Source organism: Carassius carassius, chromosome 5, assembly GCF_963082965.1.
Source record: "Carassius carassius chromosome 5, fCarCar2.1, whole genome shotgun sequence".
Lineage (NCBI taxonomy): Eukaryota > Metazoa > Chordata > Actinopteri > Cypriniformes > Cyprinidae > Carassius > Carassius carassius.
This window is the reverse complement of record NC_081759.1, coordinates 23,585,630-23,610,986: the sequence shown is the minus strand read 5'-3', so window position 1 is coordinate 23,610,986 and position 25,357 is coordinate 23,585,630. Positions and strand designations below refer to the sequence as shown.

Genomic DNA, 25,357 nt, shown 5'->3' with positions numbered 1-25,357 from the left:
CAGGTATTTTTAATTATTTCCTTTGGGAGCTGAGAAACTCTCTTGTGCCAGAGACAGCATTGAAAGCAGCAAAAAGTTCAGAAATGCTTCCAAGAAATTAAGAACATAAAAAACAGCAACAAATTTTTGTGATGCAGTTAATGACATTTGTCATGAGATGAGTGATAAAAAAAATGCATTGTGCTAGAGTGTGTGCTGTATTGCTTATATTTTGGATGCTTTGCAGTTATATATACAATAAGTACTTCATTATTTTCACAACATATTTTATTATTTTACACAATTGACTAATACATTACTAATTTTAATATCTGTTTTATCTGATAATTAATGCAAAAGAATAACAATATACCTGCGCTGCTCGGATAATGATTTATGTCAGTCAGATAATGATTTATGCTGCAGATCTTTCACAAAACAAATAAACATTGATAAAAACACACATGAATGCAAACAGCGATCTTTTAATTAATGCAAACCTACCATAATTACATTACGTTTAATTGTACAGTTACAGTTATAAATTATGTTATCAAATAAAGTTAATAAAACATGCTTTATCAGAAATCTCTGTGCGTCTCGTTTGACAGTCAGAAATCTTGATCTTACATAACAGTCAGAACAAAATCAGCTCTTCGAAGATGTAAAGTATTGCATATTTGAGTGGTTTGTGTTTGAAAGAAGAAATCCCTGTGGACTGATTAACCTGATGTCGACGCTGATCCGCATAATCAACAGAAAAATAAAGCAATCTCCGCATTGTATCTTGATGAATTTCCACACAGAAGTACCGTATTTTTCGGACTATAAGTCGCACCTGAGTATAAGTCGCATCAGTCCAAAAATACGTCATGATGAGGAAAAAAACATATATAACTCGCGCTGGACTTTAAGTCGCATTTATTTAGAACCAAGAACCAAGAGAAAACATTACCGTCTACAGCCGCGAGAGGGCACTCTATGCTGCTCAGTGTACAGTAGACTACAGGAGCACTGAGAAGCATAGAGCGCCCTCTCGCGGCTGGAGATGGTAATGTTTTCTATTGGTTCATTTCTCTTGGTTCATTTCTCTCGGTTCATGTCAAATTAATTTTGATAAATAAGTCGCACCTGACTATGAAAACCAACCAAACTATGAAAAAAGTGCGACTTATAGTCCGGAAAATACGGTACGCAAAAATGTAGGGAGAATGTTTCCCTATGTCTTTGATATACCACTATCCGCTGTTAAATTAAAAAATCATTGATTATATACATCTAGCCAAGTTTCGTAAGTTTCCCTTATAGTAAATGCGAGCATCGCAAGACCGGAAGTATGCATACACTCGCATAGCTGAAGCTCACCGGCGCCATCTTGTGCACCGAGCCCATTGTGTGTATACATTGACCATGTGCTGAAAAAACAAACAAAAAAATATCTAGACTAACAATGGGAGATACGCAAGAAATATCTTATCGTATAATTGACAAAAATATTGTGATATCCGAGAATATCGTCTACCTAAGCCCCACCTCCACCACGCCCCGCCCCCGCCAAGACAACATTGCTGACATGCAACATAAACGTACTCGGTTACTAAACGTAACCTCGGTTCTCTCTAGAAGAGCGAACGAGTACTGCGTCTTAGCTAAGACGCTACGGGAAAAGTCTCTTTTCACGAAATACTGAAGCAAAAAATTATCCTTAATTTTGTATTTTTGTAAAGCGCATTTGCAGCAGTACACAGCCATAGGCGAGACGGCTCGCTCGCTCACTGGCTTGTTCTGCGGCAACTGCACAGCCTATCGAGCGCAGGCTGATGCAACATCAGACCAATAAGGGCGCTTCGCGCCCTTCTTGCCACTTCCCGCCGAAACAGCTGTGGCCCAACCTATAAAAGGAGCTCGAAAAGGCTGACTCACCTGATTTATTTCATCGCCGAAGCGAACCAGAGTGAATCGTACGCACGGCAGAGAACGCAGTACTCGTTCGCTCTTCTAGAGAGAACCGAGGTTACGTTTAGTAACCGAGTACGTTCTCTTACGAGAGCTCTCTCGTACTGCGTCTTAGCTAAGACGCTACGGGAACCCGATGTAAAACGCCGTGCGCGCAGGGATCACACACCGATAAACCTGAAGCAACGCCCAGGATATACAGTGCACAGTCACCTGAGGGACTCACAGAGAGTCCGGGACAGAAAAAAGGGGGAAAAACCCTCCGTCCCATATCTAGCAGCATCCGTAGATGCGGCAATATGACATCACACAGCCGAGGCAAGGCCTGACCAATGTGGCAATGCGGGTCTTACGCAATACTGCCCATATAACAGTCGGCAGCGCCTAGCGCTCATGAATTCAGAATTCCCCTCAGGGCCCTGATTCTTCTATACCGACAGCAGCCTTGCTTGCAAGGCGGGAACCTCCAGGTTATAGAACCTGATAAATGTAGACGGCGAGGCCCAACCCGCCGCCATACATATATCCTGCAAGGAGATCCCAGTAGACCACGCCCACGATGAGGCGACGCCTCTTGTGGAGTGTGCTCTGACGCCCAACGGGCACTGAAGGCCCCTGGAAGCGTAAGCTAACGCTATGGCGTCAACTATCCATCTGGATAGAGTCTGTCTCGAAACAGCCATTCCTTTGGAACGTCCACCGAATGAGACAAATAGCTGCTCCGTCTGCCGAAAGGCAGCAGAGCGAGACACATAAGCTCTTAAAACCCTGACAGGGCAAAGAAGACTCGAGTCTCCATCCTCCCCTGACACCGGCAGGGCGGACAGGGCAATAACCTGAGCCCGAAACGGTGTGTTGAGGGATTTCGGCACATAACCGTGCCTAGGTTTGAGTATGACCCTTGAGTCATTGGGCCCAAACTCCAAGCACGACTGGCTCACCGAGAGCGCGTGCAAATCACCCACACGCTTCACAGAAGCGAGAGCCAACAAGAATACTGTCTTGAACGACAGATGCTGAAGGCTAACCGATTGGATAGGCTCAAAAGGGGGACCCTTCAAGGCCTCCAAAACCGCCGCGAGGTCCCACATAGGGACTGACGGAGGTCTGGGAGGATTCAGCCTCCTAGCTCCTCTGAGGAACCGGATGACTAAATCGTTCCTTCCTATTGACTGACCGGACGCCGTTTCAGAAAATGCCGCGATGGCCGCCACATAAACTTTGAGCGTGGATGGGGCTCTGCCCTTATCCAACAGCTCCTGTAGGAAGGAGAGGACCTCCGTCACCTCACAACTAAGGGGTGAATAACCTCGAGCTGTGCACCAGCTGGAGAACACCGACCACTTCGAGGCATACAGACGTCGTGTCGACGGAGCTCTAGCCTGAGTAATGGTATTTAGCACTCCCACTGCGAGATCAGCGGGTAACCGTTGAGTGCCCATACATGGAGGGACCACAACTCCGGTTGAGGGTGCCAAATCGAGCCCCTGGCCTGCGAGAGGAGATCTCTCCTCAACGGTACCGGCCATGGGGCGACATCTGCTAATTGCATCAAATCTGGGAACCATGGTTGGTTCTTCCAAAGATGTGCCACAAGCAGTATTGAACATCTCGTTTCTCTCACCCGTTCTATCACCTGCGGAAGGAGGGAGACGGGAGGGAACGCATAAAGCGGGCAGCACGGCCATTTCCGTGACAGCGCGCTTTCGTTCTTGGAAAAGAATGCGGGGCAGTGAGCGTTTTCGTGGGACGCAAAGAGGTCCACCTCCGCCATGCCAAATCTCTCCCACAACAGCCGAACTGTTTGCGGGTGTAGAGACCATTCGCCCGTAGGGACATTGCCTCTGGACAGCCTGTCTGGACCCAGATTCTGCAGTCCAGGCACATGCACCGCTCTCAGCGAGCGCACGTTGCGTTGAGCCCAAATCAGGAGGCGTTCCGTCAGCCTGTACAGGTTTCGGGACCCGAGACCGCCCTGGCGATTTATGTAGGACACCACGGACATGTTGTCCGAACGGACTACGACGTGGTGATCCTTGATATGGGGACAAAAGCGCGTCAGCGCATTCTCCACTGCCAGCATTTCCAGGCAGTTGATATGATGGAGCTTTTCCCGTTCTGACCATAGGCCAAAGGACGGTCTGCCTTCGAGCAGCGCTCCCCATCCCGAAGTGGAGGCGTCCGTCGACACCATTTTCACACTCGGGGAAGTCCCCAGGCTTACACCTGATCGGTACCAGCCGTTCGCTGTCCAAGGTGCTAGAGCCGCAACACAGCTCTGATCGACCTTGAAATGCAGCCGGCCAGACGGCCACGCTCTGCGCGGCACCCGAGCCTTCAGCCAGAACTGCAGGGGGCGCATGCGGAGCAGGCCCAGCCGCAGAACCGGAGATGCTGAGGCCATGAGACCCAGCATCCTTTGACAGTGTTTGAGCGACACAGTCGCGCCGCAGCGGAAAGAACTCGCTGCGCGCTGAATGCCCATCGTGCGCTGTGGTGACAGTCGCGCCGTCATGGAACACGAGTCCAGAACTATACCCAGAAACAGGATCGTCTGACTGGGGTTCAGCGAACTCTTCGCCCAATTGACACTGAGGCCGAGCTTCTCGAGGTGATCGAGTAAAACAGCCCTGTGGTCCACGAGCTCCGCTCGTGATTGGGCCAGAACTAGCCAGTCGTCCAAATAATTCAGCACTCGTATGCCTCTGAGTCTGAGAGGAGCGAGCGCTGCATCCATGCACCTCGTAAACGTACGAGGAGCTACGGACAAGCCGAATGGCAGGACTGCAAACTGGTATGCCTGGCCCTCGAAGGCGAATCTCAAAAACCGCCTGTGGTTTGACGCTATCTGTATTTGAAAATACGCGTCCTTCAGATCTATTGACATAAACCAGTCCCCTCCGCGAATCTGCGCGAGGAGCTTCCTGGTCGTGAGCATTTTGAAACTGCGTTTCATCAATGCCTTGTTCAGCTGCCTTAGATCCAGTATGGGCCTGAGACCCCCGTCTCTCTTGGGCACCAGAAAGTATCTGCTGTACAGCCCCCCCTCGCTTTGAGCTTGAGACACAGGCTCTACAGCCCCTTTGCTCAACAGTTTCGATATTTCGGCCCGAAGTATGTGTGCTACTTCTGTTTTGACCGTAGTTTCGACGCGCGCTGAGAAGCGCGGTGGGCGTCGAGAAAACTGTAGCGAGTAGCCTCTCTTTATAATGCCTAGCACCCAATCCGAAACCCCTGGAAGCGCTGACCATGCATTTGCATGAATGGCTAAGGGCTGGATGTGACACGCGCTCTGTTGACTGGGCAACGGCGGCGCTCGAGTGTGCTGTGCATCTGAGGCGGGGAGCGCGCTGATCACAGCGGGCAGATCGCTCATCCTCGACCCCGTTCCGGCGCTTAACCGACTGGAGGGAGGCTGAGCGGGTCCCGTGGGACTCAATATATCTGCGAGTAACCGTGGGCTGCATGTGTGCACTTTTACCACTTCCAACTCGCCGTCTGCCTGTGCAGAATGTACGTGCACGGGCCTCGTTTTTACAGGAGCCCCGCGCCGTAAGTGACATAGTGTATGTGGGCACTGGGAAGTGGGCACGTTTACTATGCGGCGCGCTCGACCGATCTGTGTCGATCTTATGTGCGCCCGCCCTGTGTGCAGGGCTGTGCTTACATGTGGGGATGGGCACTGGGTAGTGGGCATCGTCACTGCATTTAAAGCACCATCGGCCGTGGCCGGACGAGCGTGCACGGGTTTCGTTTTTACAGAAACCGCATGACGCGTGTGACATAGTAATTGTGGGCACTGAGGGGTGGGCACGTTTACTATGTAGTGTGCGCGACCGACTTGAGTCGACATTATGAGCGCAGGCCCTGTGTGTAGGGCTGTGCTTACATGTGGAGATGGGCACTGAGGAGTGGGCATCGTCACAACATTTATAGCACCATCGGCCGTGGCCGGGACACCAGAAAAAACGCTGTTTTTGTGAAACATCTGGGTAGCCGTGATAACGGCTTTTGTGTGCAGGCAAGCGGGCACTCGTGCAGGCTTGCGCATTGCAGAAAACACTGAGGCAGTCGCAACTCTTGGAACTGCAACAGCGGCGCGCTTGGGTGAGAGCTCGGCCGCAGCGGAACTCGAACACCGGCGCTTTCCCAGCAGTGCTAGGATGCTTTCGGGGCTTCTGGCTTCACCGCAATCCTCTGCCGCGGCTCCCGCGGCGCGGGGCGACGGCTCGAAGAGCGAGAACGGGGTCCCGAGCTGCGTTGCTGACGCTGTCGTGATGGCGCAGCAGGAGGCGGTGGGCGTGACTGAGAGCTCTGTGGGGCCGGTCTAGAGCGGCTAGCTGCAGAACTGGAGCGCTTCGGCAAGAAGTGCTTGAACGCCTGTGAAGCTTTCTGGTCCTCGGCGAATCTCTCCACAAACTCGTTGACGGAAGATCCAAAGAGGCCGGCAGGAGTTAGCGGAGCGTCAAGAAACGCAGCGCGCTCAGACTCCTTGATGTCAGAAAGCGTCAGCCACAAATGCCTCTCAGCCACCGTAGCGGAAGCCATAACCCGTCCCATGGCCTGTGCAGCGGACTTAGCAGCGCGGAGGGAGAGATCCGAAGCACTCCTCAGATCCGCGAGACAGATCGCTTCAGGTCCCATCTCATCCAGCTTGCGGAGAAGATCGCCCTGGAAAATCTGTAGCGTCGCCATGGTGTGTAACGCAGACGCAGCCTGCCCAGCAGCAGAGAATATCCGTGTGAGCAGCGATGACGTCATGCGGCAGGCTTTGGATGGCAACGCCGCCTTAGTCCGCCGTCCAGCAGAGGGCGGGCAAAGGTGCGCTGCTATAGCCTGTTCCACCGGCGGAAGTGACAGGTAGCCTCTGTTCTTAGCACCGTCCAGTGTGGAGAATGCTGGCGAAACAGATGAGCGGATTCTCGCCGAGAATGGAGCGTCCCAAGCCTTCGCCACTTCTTCGTGAAGCTCAGGAAGAAAAGGGGCGTGTTTTGAGCTTGAGGAAGAGCGCTCATCCGGAAGATAGCTACCATCCAGCCGGGAACGTGAAGGGGGCGCTGGTGCAGACCACTCGAGGCCGAGGCTCGCCGCGGCCAACGAGAGTACACGCATCAGCTCCTTATCGATATCCCCCCGTCTGCTGGGCCTCTGAGCAGCTGGCGCGAGATCCACGGAGCTCGTCCAACCCTCACTGCCCGAAGCAAGCAGAGAGCACGTGTCTTCTTCCTCCGACGCGGGCCTGAGATCCACTTCCTCCGATGACGCGTCGGCAAGCAGCGGACACTGAGCATCGGGAAGCGATGCAGGGGAGACCGGCGAAGCGGAGGGAACCGGCGAGCTCGGCCGAGCTGGAGGCGGTTCTGGTAGGCGCTGCGAGCGGCGCTTCTTACGGCGCTGCGGCGCAGCGGATGATGCAGGCTTCAAGAAGTATGCCAGGCGAGTCCTCAGAGTCACCATAGGCATCAGCTCGCAATGAGGACATCCGCCATCAGCGAGCGCGAGCGCTGCATGGTCTTCACCCAGACAGGAGACGCAGATGACATGACGATCTCCTTCGCTGAGCGGGGTTCTGCACGAGCCGCACGAAGGCATCTTTAAAAAGACGCAGCTCTTTTGTGAATGTGCGTCGCAGGGCGAACACACACACAGATTATCACAGAACAAGGATTATAAAGGATATGGGCGCCGGATAGCGCAGCAGGAACGGCAGTGGAAGGCGGCGGTGCCAGCGGCTTCAGGATGGCTCGTCCTGCTGATATGCTCTTCCAGACGGCGCTTGCTTCCTCGTGATCCAGCGATGCGTGAGCTTCGCTGAAGAGATGAAAAATCAGGTGAGTCAGCCTTTTCGAGCTCCTTTTATAGGTTGGGCCACACCCGTTTCGGCGGGAAGTGGCAAGAAGGGCGCGAAGCGCCCTTATTGGTCTGATGTTGCATCAGCCTGCGCTCGATAGGCTGTGCAGTTGCCGCAGAACAAGCCAGTGAGCGAGCGAGCCGTCTCGCCTATGGCTGTGTACTGCTGCAAATGCGCTTTACAAAAATACAAAATTACGAGACCGACTCTGAATATCGTGTGCAATCTGTCCAATGGAAGGGCGTGACGTCACGGGCGGGGTGACGTAGTGACCAGGAAGCTATAAAAGCACGTGCCGTGCAGCTGGCTTCAGCTTCGAGTAGGGAAGCAAGCGCCGGCAGGGGTGCCGGGAGTATGGCTCTGTGACGCAGCGTCTCGTTCCTTCAAGGAACCAGGGTTACATTCGTAACCTTGAGACGTTTTGCTGTTATTTTGGTGTTTAATAATTCCCCCTCTGTTCTAATAAAATTTGTTTTTGAAATTAATTTAGTTTTGTGACGAGGACAAATAAATAATAAAACTCAATTTTAAGTTCAGCATGGTGAAGTTGGACATTCTGGCGGTGATTGTAATAATGATAAATGCATGAATTTGATATCATATAATAATGTCTTGAATAAAATATGCCTATTTTCTGGTGTTTCTCTTTCTTTTTGGCATTATCGCCTGTGTAGACACAGGTAAGTTTGATTTCCTTAATTATAACAACTGCAGCATTGTTTTTAAACTTGTAGTCAAGCTGTAATGTATTTGATATTCATTATGTAGGCCTATGAGTAAAATCATGCAAGGATTAAAAAGAATTTTGAGTAAAAACTTTAAGCCCAGAATATAATAGGCAATTCAGTGTTGGGCTGCTGAAACTCAGAACGCGTGCGAGGCCGAGCTGAGAAGCCTAAGTCTTCATCAGTTTGCAACAAAACTTTATAGTTATGTTGCAAATGAATTCAGAATTTATAGTTCTACATTTCAGCTTAATTAAACAATTATATTATATTATTATATTGGTTTAAAAAAATCTGTAAAAAAATTACACTGAAATGTGCGCTGTTTGTGTCTTTTAAATATATATACATCTGTCATGCTTGTGGTTCCTCTTCAGGAACGTGAGTTGCTTCGAAAGCTATGGGAAATGCCCTCTGCGTGACCACACTCTGAATCACACGTGTTATACTCCCAATGGAAAGGCAAGACGTCATAAGCAGATGACGTCATCCACCAGGAAGCTTAAAAACATGTGCGGCAGTGCTGGCATTAGCCTTCTGCCATTTCAGCAAGCTCTCTGTGTGTTGTCAGTCTCAATCTGTGTTGTGAGTCTTATTTACTATTGTCTGTCCAGTTACACAACCATAATAAGCTTGAAACATCCACATCATTGCATTCTGTTTTTATTCACAAATTGTACAGTGTCCCAACTTTTTTGGAATCGGGTTTGTATTATGTGTTTTTTTTTTTTTTTACCATTATTGAATGTAGTGTTGCTGGAAGGTAGTACGTAATGTTGAGTAATGCTAGTCCATCAATCAGCATGTGCTTTAAAGTTGATATTTAAATAAGTCCTTTACGGGAAATTCCGAATCGTCAGAACACCGTACAAGGCTGCTCACAGCGCTTGGTGACGTGTCGCACCAGAACCGTTTTCGGAACCGAAACAGAACCTAACCTACCGTATTTTCCGCACTATAAGATGCACTTAAAAGCCTTTAATTTTCTAAAAAACGACAGTGCGCCTTTTAATCCAGAGCACCTTATATATGGATCAAGGCGCTCTGTCAAAATGTTGACAATCCCTTTAGCACAGCTCCATCTAGTGGATGCATAACGCAAACTCAGTCAAACATTTGACTGCAGTATCTTCTATTCTTATAGTATATAGCCTTATAGTATATATAGCCTTATAATCCGGTGCACCTTATATATGAAAAAAGTTCTAAAATAGGTCATTCATTGAAGGTGCGCCTTATAATCTGGTGCTCCTTATAGTGCAGAAAATACGGTATTCAGGAGTGAGTTCTTTTTCATCTTCTTGCAGTTGAATCTTTTTAAATCACAATAAATGTGCATACAGAAATCGAGAAGAATCATCAAAATGTAATTTTATAACAAGTAATTGGAATAGCTTTTCGATTCCTAACTCTCCTACTAAATTATTTCATTATTGTATGCAAAAAAGTCCTGTATGGTGACTATGGTGCTAATGTAAAATATTTTTGCAACTTTTTTTTGTTTTTTTTTCGATAATGTTGATATTGTTGACATCAACATCAAAGTACTTCTGAAACATTGTCGATAAACGTTAATATCATCATATCACCCAACCCTGATATAGATTAAACACATTCTCTGCAGAGTAAACACAATATTAGGCTGGTTTCAGATCCATCTGCAATTGGACAAGTTTACATAAAATGCATTCATGTGTACAAATGAATGTGTTTCAAATGAATGCAACTATAGCACTCATTTAACATCCCATCCCAAATTAAAATTAAGCAGAAACAGTGCTATACAGTCAGCATATGAACTTACTGTGTTGGCAGTGGATTCCGTTGAAGCCTGATGGGCACTTGCAGACATATCCAATGAATGTGTCACCCCTGAATGTTTCACTGATTTCACAGGTGCCTCCATTGTGACAAGGGTTTGGATGGCAGGGTCCTGTAATTTAGACAAAATAGAAATGAGCAAGCGAACTGAAGTGTTTTTGATGCATGTGTTCACAACCCACGTGATGGGTTAGATAAACAGATGTGTTAGAAACAGACATCAGCAGTTTATAACTTGGCCTGCAGTGTAAGCGCTTGCATCTCTGTCTACAGTGGTTCAAGTAACAACTGCTGTGGCATACAGAGGGGGAAAAAAGATAAATGACTGAGCACACATAAGGAAAGAATGAAACGAGACAGAGTCGCAGTGAGAAAGAGAGAAATGTAAGTATAAGCATCACTTGCTGAGGTCACCATGGGGCAGCTTGAGGGATAAATGATATCATGGGCACCGTATTACCTTTCCTGGCACTGTGTCAACACACAGACAGAGAGAGAGAGACAAAGACAGAGACTGAAAGAAAGAGAACGAGCAAGTGCTGGCATTTCACTCAATTGTTATAATCAGTCAATGAGTTAAATTGCAGCAGAAATTAGTAGATGAGTAAAGGTCAAAGTAAGGTTACGGGAGCAATGCTCTTTGATAGGATGCAAGTTTAATTACATTTTTGTGAAAGATGGATTCACTAAAGGTATGGCACATATGGCATATGTTATGTAACTATGTAATATCTGGCATATGTACTATTGTTGTAATGCGATTTGGGAGGAAAATTGTCTCCAACTCATTCTGGTTTCACTGGTTCTGGTTTTTATCACTCTTTCACACTGTAAAATATGAAGTGATTACAGGCTTTTTAGAGTAAAAATTCTTGACTTAATTTAAGTAAATATTCTGAGAGGATTTAAAAAGTTAATCTGTCTATTTAGATTGTTTCTGTGCAATTACATGTAAATCTCAATTCAAATCATTTTGTGTTGTTTGTATTTGTGTAATATTTGTGTAATTCGGACATATTTATCTATTAATATAGGAATTTATACTACCGTTCAAAAGTTTGGGATCTGTAAGTTTCTTATTTTTATTTTTTATAATTTTGAAAGACAGCTCTTATGCTCGTTAAGGTTACATTTATTTAATTAAAATTATTCCTGTGATGCAAAGTTGAATTTTCATCATTACTCCAGTCTTCACTGTCACATGATCCTTCAGAGATCATTCTAATATACTGATTTGGTGCACAAGAAACATTTCTTATTATTATTATCATCAATATTGAAAACAGTTGTGCTACTTGATTTTTTGTATCATATTAGTATGCATGTTATATTATATAGGCAATATTTCTGTATTTTTTATATTAATTAAACAATATTGTTAAAAAACACTTTATTGTATGTTTTCATATATTGGCTCCTAATGGTCTGAGTCTCTCTGCTCCAAATGAACAAATGGAAAACCCACTTTTATTTCATCTGTTGCCTTGAAAAAAAATTATAATAATGAAACTGTTGTGAAGTCATGAATGACCAATCAAAATGCTGATTCCACTAAAAGCTTTTAAAACAACATTCAAGCACTGGACTGATTGTTCTAGAGTAGTTTCTAATCTCTTAGTCTTCCCAAATCCTGCATTTGCAAGCAAGTGAACCTCATAAGAACCCCCCGGAGGGCCCATATCTCATGGCCTATCAATACAATACTGATGTTTAAAACATTAGAGTGCCTGCATCGGGTTGCATGCTGTCAAACGTTTCTTGATGAAATTGCAGGGCAGTCAGTTTAATCTTTCAAAATATCAGCAGCAAGTTCTACAGGAGAGCTTGGGTGGAGTAGAGAGATGTAGAGACACATGATCAATGTGCTCTTAAGTGCAAAGACAGACTAAATGTAAATTTCAAAAGACAGAAATTAAATTTTGTCCCTAAGCAGAGCAACTCTGGATGAGAGTCTTGAAAATGTTTTATTATGTGACAGTATGATCTTTGAGGGAAACACTACCGTAAAACAAAAAAGTAAGATTGATTGCATGGTTGTTTGATTGATTGATAGATTTCAATACCGTTATTCGACAGGCTTTATTTTAAGGTCCAATTCTCGCTATTAACACACCATTAACTACAACCTTTGCCTCAATAATCTCCCAATTTGTTTAAAAATAATTTAATAATAATCTATGTGATCATGTTCTACATTTGAATTTTCTATTCAACAAAATATAAAAAAGGCACCATGGTTTTCACAAAAATATTATGCATGTTTTCAACATTAGTAATAATAAAAATAATAAAATCAATAAATAAAAAATGTTTCTTATGAGCACCAAATCGGCATATTATACAAAGCTCAGCTAGATATCAAGGCAATATTTCAATTTATAATATATTAATTATATTATTATTTCAATTTTATATATTTAATTTAACTTGAAGTGCAAAAATAACTAAAATGAAATAAATTAAAACTAAATTAAAACCTTGGAGAAATGTGCCACAGAGGGTAACTCTATCAACATTTGTGAATTCCAGTACTGCAACTCAGCTATAATGAGACTAGTAGCTAATTAAAGGGACACACCATGTAATAACCTTGCCAGAACTCTATTAAAAGCCCTCTGCATCCTGAAGGAGAGGGTGACAGCTATGCCTGCATTCTGACATGACGATCTATAACCGCACAAAGCTTTGTGACAGCCTCCTCTCTATCTCCAGAGAGATGGAAGTCAGAATAGGGGATAGCAAGACAGGGAAGGAGGGAGACAGTATGAGAAGGAGAAAAGGGAGCGGGAGCGGGAGAAAGGAAGGAGGGTGGGGGACATACGCCACATTTGCACACGTTCCTGAGAGACATTGCCAGGCATTGTGGCCGATGAAACAAAGCTTTGTGCTCTGTGCTGTTCCCTTTTGTGGCGCAAGTCAGGGGGTTCACCAAGAATGTCAGCCGTTGTTGGGCGGTTTGATTGTGGTAGGAAAGTAATTGATGTTGGCTGGCGCACGCATCCCGATTTTCCGACAAGTCACAATGGAAGCCAATCTATCAGAAGAGCCCGGTTCCAATGCAGCATAGTAAAACCTCAGCAGCGGTTAAACACATCAAATCGTCCAATGTTTCCTGTGCAATTAATCACTCTCTGATGGACGCTCCCTACTAAATTGCCCAAAGTGAATTCATTTTAGTCTCTCGCTTATACGAATCAACTCAAACGCCATTGAAGTGAGACAGGTAAGCAGCCCAAATGCATTACACTCCCTAATGTATTCATTTATGCAGATTGTGGGTAATGTCACTTGAATGGTATGGAAATTGTAATGCATTAATATGGAGATATGGTGATCACTTGGCTGGATTATAATAATTACAGTTTTGCCGTCTGAACCTTTGCAGGTTTTCACTGAACAAACCTTTCAGCCATTGATTGAATCCCCTATATTTGACTTTTAGTGAAGTCCATGCAAATAAAGCAGTCTCTAAATAAAGCAATCTGTCTATGATAATTACATACAGCCCCATATATAGAGCATCATATATAACAAACAGCCCACTGGATAATTGTACTTTGGCATGCAGAGGAAGTAATGTAGGTGTTTTAATTACTGTTCCCTCAAATGATCTCCAGGTGAAGGTGATGGAGGTGAGAGGGGCTCAGACAGTCTCTAGGTGTCTAAGTTATCATGAGCAGATTGGGCTGAGCGTTTGGGAGGTAGAGAGGTAAGCGAGCAGCTGGAGCTCAAAACAGACTTCCTGTAAGGTAAAATCAAGCACAGCACAGCACGAGCATAGAGAAACAGTGAGGTCATGTGCATGACCCGTATGTATCTTAAGAGTCTGGGGACTGCAGAATACATATACTTCCACTATAGCCAGCTATTCATTTAAACAGTGAGGGCCGGCACACTGAGCACACATTGAAAAACTGAGATTTTCTATTTTAAGCTCGGAAATAAAAGCTTAAACTTAAAAAAAAAAACTAAAAAAACAGTATAAAATCAATACAAAAGTCTGCACTATTTACAAATCACTAATCATTATTACATAATTCCATTATTGATATAATCTCAGTTTGTGTTCTACTGAAGAAACAAAGTCACCTACATTTTGGATGCACTGGGGGTAAGCAGATAAACATCAAATTATCCCTTTATGCCATTTGCTTTAGGTTTTAGTTCATTTGACGGATACTGTGCAAAAGCATAATGGTCCAAAACACAACTTTAAAATGTTAGAATAAGAATTTTAAATATATTTGAAAAACTAAAATTTTTCGCCCGAACACCTATCGTTTCATATCATCATGTGACCACGATAATATAGAGACAGTTTTGCTATTGCGATATCACAATATTGATAGCATCATTACATTCATACTTTCATACTTCATGGTGCATACAAAAATATTTGAATAATAATATACAATAATTTCTAAATAAAATTTCAAAGAGATGAAGCACTGCTGTCTTTAAAGCAGGAAGACAAACCAACTACTAAGGTCTTCGGAGATTGTCAGTTCAGCTTTTTACACCATGTGCTACGATGTATATAATATGTAAGAAATTATAATGTAATTAAACAAGTTGTCTGCTTTTTACCTTTCAAATGCAAAGTATGTTGCAAGGCTACATGCCATTCAGAATTTAATTAAGAATTCCTTTAAAATAACCATTTAAAACGTGAATTTACATTTAGAAATTAGGATGCCAATATGCTATTTGGATTTGAATGCAAGAAAGTCTAAATTATATTAATTTAAATTTAAATAAATTCATATTAATTTACTAATGTACATATTTCTACTAACAAATCAACAATGAAGTGGCTTTACAAAGTCTTGTTTGAAAGTAAAAAAAAAAAAAGTTGAATGGCTACAAAGAGAATGCTAGATATATAGAATGATAGAACATTAGAAAGACAGAACGACAGAACAAAGAACGGCAGGCAGGCAGACAGATGACAGACAGACAAATCCCACAATGCTCCAATAATAATAAAAAAGAATGTTCTGATAATTTGGGTAACAAGACACTAAGTTTCATGTGTCTTTAAACTTCAAAATGAACACATTTCACCTGCCCTCAGTTGGAAGCAGTGTCGGTATGCTGTGATTTAGAGCACTGTGTCTTTATTCGAGAATCACTGTACCACAGAATAACCATACCTTCGCATTAATGCCTATGCAGGCACATTAAAAGAGATGTTCAGCTCGCAGAGTTTGCAGGGTAAGAGCTTACACAGCTCGTACGTGGCCTAATTCTGTCTTCATTCTTTATGGGGAGTGCAGTATCAGCCTCCTACCAGCGTCTCCTGCCCAGTACACTCACCACTCCCACTATGAACTGCGGCTGGCAGTGAAAAGCACGGGCTTTTAGAGCCCTCTCTAAATCCCGCCAATGCACGATATATGACAAGACATGCGGACTAAACTGAACAGATGCAACAACTAGTTAATGTAAAAACAGAACAGAGGCAAAATAAATAAACCTGTGGCCATCCAGCTCTATGCCAAGGGAGCAAAATCTCTTAGGGCAGCCGAAGTTAGTTCAAGCTCACCTTGGAAAGTCTTTTGGATATGCAAGGTGAGGGTGTAAAAGGAAGGCAGGAAATGTCATGGAAATGTCACCATGATAGCAGTCTGGCAGGAGAAGAACAGCCTAGAGATTCTCTCCTGTCAACTCACATCCATCCAAGAATGCAGGGCTGATAAGAACAGACATGGCCAAATGAAAACTCCTGCAACCGTTTACTTTGGATAGACCAACCGATTTGGGTGCTTATTTTGTAATCCTTTAGCAAGACATAATTGCATTTCTGAAGGAATATCGCAACTCACGAATAAATAAGTCAGATAGTTGGAGTCAAATTTTTGTATAGATCTTAAACAATACACTGTTTCAAAGCAGCTTTGCAAAAATAACGATGATAATGTTTGTAATATCTTAATATCTTCATGCCTTCTAGTCTCATTTAGCAGATTAGAGTTTGGCAATAATAGAGTTGACATTTTGCAACAATACAAGCAATCATGCAGTTGCTATTTAGTATATATTGATCTACCTGATTGTCAGAGGTGGAAAGTAACGAATTACATTTACTCGCGTTACTGTAATTGAGTAGCTTTTTTGTGTACTAATACTTTTTAAAGTACTTTTTTAAATCTGTAATTTTACTTTTACTTAAGTATATTTTGTTTGAAGTATTGTACTTCGCTACATTTTAAAACAGATTAATTACTGAGTAAAAAAAATAAAAATAAAAAAAATAAATCGCTCCCTGGAAACTACGGCAGTAAATAATGGGCAGGAGAGCAAACTGGCGCTAAAATCACAAGAAAGATGCAGACGGTCAAAACAGGCGTTAGTGGTGCAGACACCACTGAAAACGAAACCCCGTCATATTCTGAAGTTGAACTCGAAGGAAATGAAGTGAACCCATGGCCATATGTATGCTCTATTATGCAGTGTAAGCTGTACTTGCCTAGGAAGTAGCAGCTTATAAAATCTCGACAAGACATACCCTGCTACCCTTCGCAAGAATGTAGAGGTAAGCTAAATAATTGCATCGTTGCATTGGTGGTTAAAATGAAGCTTTGACATTTTAGCAAGAGGTTTTGCACAAATTAGCCAAAAAGACAGTGGTGAGGAGTGTGCTATTTTTGTTTTAATGATGTGTGCGCGCATTTATAGTGCGTTCTTTCACTTTGTGATTCAGTCTCCTAAAATGCATTTAGAATGATCACAAAATTGAAGATATAGGGGCAGAAAATTCACATATTTATATAATTTCATATATTAAACCAAAATCACACAAAAAATGCCATCTTTTCCTCCAAAAATCATCATGAATGTATACATACATATATATAACAGTTCAGTAATAGGGTGACCACCCGTCCCGCGTAGCGCGTGCGCGCACAGCGTTTGAAGCCCAATTCATGCGTCCCGCAAATTGAGACTGTCACGCAAGATCAATGCTTGCTCAAAAAAAGTTGATGGCTCTATATCCTCGAGCCCCAGGCAGCCAAACGAACATTACTTGACAGTTCAGCACGCTACTGCGAGAGCGAGCGAGCGAGTTTGAATGAGAGATGAAGTTTACATCTTTATTATTTCTGTTTTAACGTTTTTGCTACATTATTTATATTAAAATATGTTATGTAGGCAATAACTCAGTTTACTATTTGACTAATTTACTGAGGTGGCATCGTTGTTAACTTACAAAAATGATAATTTGGTGGATAATTGACATTTTTCCGTTAATAACAGGTAGTGTATTCCGATGTAAAATTAACAGTCGCCTGTGGACGCTCAACAACCATCTTACCTGAGCTCAAAACGCTGCTTGAGCAAGTGTCAAGATACTAAAAGTAATAAATACATAATTATGAACGTTTATGTGTGTTCATTTTTGTTCTCAGTGCGTTATTTTAATAGCAATTAATGATTATGAACATAAAGCATTACAATATATATATATATATATATATATATATCCGTTCACTTATTTATTTATTCACTCCTTCCTGATATAGTGAACTCAACTGCCATACACTATATAGGGATTAGTGAATGAGTGAATTCCCTTCCCTTGAGTTGTGATGTCAGACTTTTTTTTTTTTTTTACTTTTCCTGTGGTGTTGAGCAACTACAATTCATTTTAATCCTATAATTTTATATTATAATTTATTTAAAGTGAATAAATTGTAATGAAAAATTAATAAAATAGCTAAAGTAAATCGTAAGTGGAAGTGCATCTGTCAATTCTGTCATGAGCATACATCAGCAATTACACATGTTTAGTGGAATAGGGCATTATTAATATACCATGTAAGGTGGTATGTGCTAGAAATGGGTAAACCACTATCAGTGAGTCTGCCCATGGGGTGTCCCACATTGTCCCTCAGAAACGTACCCCTTGTCCCCACTTGGGCTTATTAGCAGGTGGTCACCCTATTCAGTAAACATGTTAATTAAGAGACTTGCATTTTAGACACCATATTGCCTTTTTTAGCTCTATTTCTACAACAGAAAATAATTCCAAACACAGCCACCAAAGCACAGTTTTGCGTCTCTGAGCAACGTGACAGTGTTTCGTTCCTGAATGAATCAACCGTTTAAATGATTCGGTTCAGTCGCAATGACTCACTTATTAACAGTGACTTGCTGACACATACTGGCCATTTTAATTTCACATATAAAGTATCTTTTGATTTTTTTTTAAATAATTAATTTCTTATCATTTCAAATGAGTATTCAACATTTTATCTCTTGTATATCAAAACATTATTCATGCATTTGTAACTGCAGGTTAAATGCATTCTTGTCCTGCCTTAAACAGTGTAATACATCTAAATGCCACTTCCAATGAATCTTCTGCATTTCCTCTGCATTAAAAGATGAGTTTGTTGATACTGATTTGCCTGGTAACAGCCCAAATGTTTTATTATTCTAAATAACTGATTCCTTTAATTAAAAACAACTAGTTTGAGATTAATATACCTATACTCAGTTCCTGGAGGGCCATAGCCCTGCAGAGTTTAGTTCTGACCCTGCTCCAGCACACATATCATGTAGTTTTCAAATAAGCCTAAATGATTAGATTAGCTGGATCAGGTGTGTTTAATTAGGGTTAAATCTAAACTGTGCAGGACTGTGGCCCTCCAGGAACTGAGTTCGACACCCTTGGCCTGTCCCATTTTGACTCCCTCCCACTGTTAAAATGTAACTAAGTAATTTTTACTCTGAGTAAATTTTAAATGAGCTACTTTTTACTTTTACTTGAGTAGATTTTTAGACTGGTACTTTTACTTGTACTTAAGTAAAATTTCATTAATGTAACGGTACTTTTACTTGAGTAGAATATTTTTGTACTCTTTCCACCTCTGCTGATTGTACATAAATTGTTTGAAGATAAAATAACAAGACATAAGTTTAAGCTATGTTCATTACACTGAGAGGTAAAAAAAAAACCTGGTAACCTGCTTGTCTTTATTATGAGCTTGTACATGCTGAGCCTTTCCAAAGGCCATGCGAAGTCCGTGTTTGGAATAACGCCATTTAAAAGAATGGCGTTAGGTAACGACGTTATTTTTTCAGTAACGGGGTAATCTAACTAATTACTTTTTCCGTCGTTACAACGCCGTTAACATTACTGGACGTTAAATGCGGTGCGTTACTATGCATTGATTGAATAAACTGTATAATCCGAACGCAACCCTGGCTCAAACAGCGAGTGAGGAGGTGGGTTAATAACGAGATAAGCGATTATGATTGGCTAAGGCAGAGTCATGTGTTTCATGCTAGCCAATCAAAGCCAGTGTTTTTACACACATGCCAGCGGCGCCACACACACACACACAAGCAACAGCTTCGCAGCAGCAGCAGAGATGGCGAGTCAGGAGCAATCCGATGAAAAGTTGGCATTTTCAAAGGTGGAGATATAAGCACTACTTCAAATTCATTGTGGTCAAAGGCAAGAACGTACATGCAATGTGTACATTATGTCCAGGAGTGAAGACTTTGTCGACATCCGTTGTAAGCAACTATAATTTAATGAAGCATCTCACAAAAACACACGCATCTACAAAGCTAGTGGCCAAAAACACTTTTCTTACAAAGATAATATTTGAAGTGCAGGATAAAACTCTTGCTGTCTGTTGACGTGCAATAAATATCGAAAGTTATGTACGAACACCTGTCTGTTCTACTCATTTCAACTGACTTGTTAAAACTGCTAAAAAAATACAAATTCTTTGACATATAGCAATTTTTTTTTTTTAAACAGTAACGCAAATAGTTACTTTCCCTGGTAACGAGTTACTTTTATTATAGAGTAATTCAGTTACTAACTCAGTTACTTTTTGGAACAAGTAGTGAGTAACTATAACTAATTACTTTTTAAAGTAACGTTCCCAACAGTGTGTAAAGTAAAGCCATCAAATTATTGCCAGCCGTTTGATGATAACAATTACCAGGTATAACAGTACCCGCACAAGAACAGAAGCCACCTCTTTCCATTTCAAAGTTGAAACACACTGCAGAGCAAATTGAAATTATGTTTCTCGGATTACAAAAGTGGTGCTCGGGCCAAAAGCAGGGCATTTAAAAAGAGGGCTTTTAGCATGTCAGTGTATGATGAAGGGGTCATAATATTGGCCAGTGAACTCAGTCCCACCTTTAGTTATATAATGGCATACTAATGTTTGCTGCATTTACCCGCTCCATCACTCAAACTCCCCAGGAGGAAGAAGAAAGTGTATTATTCATGCAACACACTCCTCTATAGCAACTACACTAATAAGGGCAGATTGGGCTACGATGAATGTTCTCCAGCTGCATATAAAATGTACACATCAGATCCATGATTACCTATTTAATAGTGCTTTTGATCTCATTTAATCTATATAATAATATCAAACATGTACTATTCTATTTAACTGACAGTCTGGGGGTCTTGTCTGAACAGTATACTGCAGGAGCTACTGATTCAAGTGTCACACCGGACGTACGGTATACCAATGAATCCAATGAAACTGCACACACACATGAAATATATAAATAGGCTTCAATATAGGTCATAATTCTAGGTTTAAAATCTCAAATCAATGCTGCAAATGCTCCAGGCCCACTGAGGTCATTTCTCTAACCCTTGTGGATTGTGGAAAATAAAATCCTCCAAAATAATTCCAGATTATATGTGAGCTTTATAGCTGAAACCCATCAAAACTATACCAAACAGCAATCTAAAGTTCATCCGCTCTGTGGATTTAATTTCTGATTATGGTCCACTTGCAGAGACTCAAATGAAGATGCATGCATACTCTTCGAATCTGTCAAAACATATTTAAGAAAGTCAGATTGACAACATAATTTTAAAAGCGTTTTTTTTAGTGAACAGTATTTCCCAGTGTGTGTAAGTGTGTATTTGTTTATGCTACAACTTTTTTTTTTACATTAAAAATACATTAAAAAATAGCAAAGGATGTTTATCTGAAAGTGTACCATAGGAAACTGACTGTTTGGTCAGTATAAAAGTAATAGTGTCAGAGTATTTGTCTTGCTTTGTTCCCCAGTTCTTTGTTCCCTTTGTCCTAGTTTCTCCATCCATGACCATATTTGGTCATTTCTGTTTCCGGTTCCTATTATGTTTATTTATCCCAGGTGTTTCTCTTCATCCCCTCGTCATGTCTTAATTCCTTTTTTAGTTCCTTGTGCTGTCTTAAACGTCGATCCCGTGTCCTACATGTGATTCATCAATGTCAATAAAGACTGTTGACAGAAGACAGCACCGAAAAAGATAATAAACGGTGCCCCTTCTCCCCATTTTGTTTTCGTTTTGAACGAGTAGTGTTGGCTCCAGCCGCCGAATCCAGCCCGAAGAGGGCTTACTATTTCCTGTTCCTATTGTTTTTTGACCCCAGGTGTTTCTTGTCATCCCCTTGTCATGTCTTGTGTATTTTAAGTGTTACCATTTCTTAGTTCCTCATGTCGTCTTAAAACGTTGATCCCATGTCCTACATGTGATTCCTCCATGTCAATAAAGATTTTGCGTTTGCGTTTTCCTCATTCCTCATTCTTCTCTCCTCACCGTAGGCCCACCATGACAAATAGAAGACTATGGAAAGTCCCCACAATTCACAGAAACAAAATGTGTGTTTGTGTGTGTGTGTGTGTGGTTATTACAGAAAAAAAAAAAAAACATTTAAGTAACCACAGGGTCTGTTTGAGGTAAAGGAGAAGGCCTTCACAGAAATGTGAATGGAAGAAACCATAACACTTATAGGGCTATAGGAATTGTATAGGCACTCAAAGCTTTTGCAAGATATGATGTTCCACATAAGAAAAAATCATACAGGTTTGGAACAGCATTAATACATTTTCATAATAATTTTCATTTTTAAGAGCAATAACACTTTAAATAAACTAAATTTGGTATACCATTGTTGTCAGATGAAAATAAAATCTAAAGTCCCTTTCAAACCAAACAATGTTATGCTGGTCAATAAGGCAAATCCATGATACCAACAAGAATTTGATGGAATATCTGTGTTGGAAAATCTTATGTGAAATTTGTGAAACAGCTATAAAAGAGAATCTTAATCGTGATGAATCTCACAAAAATCTAGTCCATCTACACAGATGTGTATCTTGTTCGCAATATGAGATGAACACCCGTGAACATAAAGACAGAAGGGCTGGAGCATTTTATTGAAAGCTTGGAACCCGATAAAACAACGAGGCAGGAGAGAAGAGTCTGAGCACAGTTCAAAGCAGCTCTGCTGACAGAGATCAGTGGGTTTGAGAGTAAGTGCTTACCATGCACGATGAGAGGGATCAATGGGTGTGATACTGAGAAGCCAAGGAGATTGAGAGGAGGTGGAGAAAAATCGGCTTATGTTACCATGTGTGTGTATGCACAGTGGCAAATGTGCAAAGCTACCAGTAGCGGCAACCAAATTTGTTTGCGAGCGAGCGATCAGAATAGCAGCATTTGGAAAGAGACTGGGTGATATATCATAAGCAGGAGGGTTTCTGCAGCAGGTTTTGAGATGTTCAGGGCATCAACGTCATGGTGATAAGACAGAATAACACAGCAAGAACGATGTGACATTAGAGGAGATCTTGAGAAGGTGTGAAGAAACAGGTGAGGGAAGAGCTCTAAAACAGATGTGCGAATTTCATGCAGGGAAGGTCACACATGCCTAAACTGACAACAGTAGAAAGAAGGGCAACAAAGAGAGATACATGAGCCAAATGAGGGGAGCACAACAATTACCATATCTAGATATATCCCACCTGCTGAAGTCGGATCCTCACCATCTGCTGCAATAGAGGGTCGTGAAGGAATTGGAGGGGAGGAAGGAGAGAAAGAGAGAGACGTGGTCAATCCTCTTTGACATAACCTCTCTTGTAACACAAAAGCTATTTGCTGTTTAACAGTGGTGCACTTGGGTCACACCAAAAATATCATCATAAAAAATTATTAAAACAATGAAAGACAGCCATGTTCTTCTTTGTCCCACACACTACATTGGATAAATACACACAGTCAGTGTTTGGGACTGACAGCAAAATAAACAGTATATACAGTGTATGTGACCCTGAACCAAAAAACCAGTCATGAGGATACATTTTTTTTAAGTAAGGCCAAGTCCACACGGACACGGGTATTTTTATAACCGGAGTTTTTCCTCCTGCGTTTAAAAAAAAAAAATCCCGTCCACATGAAAACGCAAAAACAAACTATCAAGTGCTGTCAAGAGCATGCCACACCAGCATAACCCAAATTGTAAAGTCACCTTGGCCAATCAGAAGCAGTCAGCAGCGCACAATCTGACGTCAAACACAGCGGATAACGGCGCACACTCTGACGTCGCAAGGCAAAAACCCCGGTTATACTGTCCACACGACAACACTGCAACCGGCGTTTCTGAAAATGCTCACCCTGGCCGTAGTTTTCAAAAATGTTCGGTTTCGGTGCCCTGAAACTGCGTTTTCATGTGGACGAAAGGCCGAACCGCGTAAAAAAAGTCACGGTTATAAAAATACCCGTGTCCGTGTGGACAGGGCCTAAGATTTATACACAATCTGAAAGCTAAATAAATAAGCCTGCCATTGATATATGGTTTGGATAGGATAGGACAATATTTGTCTAAGATACAACTATTTGACAATCTATAATCAGAAAGTGCAAAAATAATAATAATTATATACAGACCAAAAGTTTGGACACACCTTCTCATTCAAATAGTTTTCTTTATTTTCATGACTATGAAAATTGTAGAGTCACACTGAAGGCATCAAGGGCTATTTGCCCAAGAAGGAGAATGATGGGGTGCTGCGCCAGATGACCTGGCCTCCACAGTACCCGGACCTGAACCCAATCGAGATGGTTTAGGGATGAGCTGGACCGCAGACAGAAGGCAAAAGGGACAACAAGTACTAAGCATCTCTCGGGGAACTCCTTCAAGACTGTTGGAAGACCATTTCAGGTGACTATCTCTTGAAGCTCATCAAGAGAATGCCAAGAGTGTGCAAAGCAGTAATCAAAGCAAAAGGGGCTACTTTGAAGAACCTAGATTATGACGTATTTTCAGTTGTTTCACACTTTTTTGTTATGTATATAATTCCATATATAATTCCACATGTGTTAATTCATAGTTTTGATGCCTTCAGTGTGAATCTACAATTTTCATAGTCATGAAAATAAAGAAAACTCTTTGAATGAGAAGGTGTGTCCAAACTTTTGGTCTGTACTGTATATACAGGGAAAATCGCCTTCAAAGTTGACTTAGCAATGGATATTACTAATCAAAAGTTACGTTTTGATATATTTACGGTAGTAAATTTACAAAATATCTTCATGGAACATGATCTTTACTTAACATCCTAATGATTTTTGGAATTTAAAAAATCTATAATTTTGACCCATACAGTATTGTTGGCTATTGTTACAAATATACCTGTGCTACTTATGACTGGTTTTGTGGTCCAGAAGGATATATATTTAGATATGAAATTTCCATTTTTCATAAACCGAGAAAGGCTGACAGGCCTTATACATCAGTGACTGACACCAAAAGAATAACCCAGGAAGCACATACCTATTTCATACGTATATCAGTGACATGACACTGGCACAGTTAGTTGCCATTCTGTTCATACAGCACACATCAACTGAACTCACTCTCAAAAACCATTTGAAGCATCTTAAAACATGCAGAATATAAGAGGAATATAATGCGATTGTCATTTCCTTTCATACTCATTACTCATTTTAGTTCTCTTCCAATGAGTCTGGCTGACTGCTGCTGCTGTGTGAATGTAGCTGATGACCGTTCTCGTAATCGCCTGAAGGTCGGGCTCTTTGGAATTAGGACAGTCTCATAGGGCAAGTTTTAATACAATATCTGAACGTTGCTGTTGCGTCTGACCCTGCCGCCTACTCAGCCAGAGCCCAGCCTGTATTTATCATTCAGCAGCAGCTCTCAGATTATCCAGCTGAGCATGCATGTGTTTGACTGTTAATCGCTGT

At 42.0% G+C, this 25,357-nt stretch overlaps 1 protein-coding gene across 3 annotated transcripts in view; it reads right to left on the bottom strand.

Moving 5' to 3' along the window:
• edil3a (EGF-like repeats and discoidin I-like domains 3a) overlaps positions 1–25,357 on the bottom strand; it is a 216,978-nt gene that overhangs the window by 137,089 nt on the left and 54,532 nt on the right. The window contains exons 2-3 of one of the 3 annotated variants that reach the window (XM_059550178.1): positions 23,119–23,145; positions 10,316–10,444 (exon numbers count right to left, since the gene is read on the bottom strand). In XM_059550178.1, coding sequence (XP_059406161.1) covers positions 10,316–10,444; positions 23,119–23,145 — 156 coding nt within the window. Of the gene's footprint in view, positions 1–10,315; positions 10,445–23,118; positions 23,150–25,357 lie in introns of all 3 variants that reach the window. The other 2 variants (XM_059550177.1, XM_059550180.1) reach the window with 2 other exon arrangements.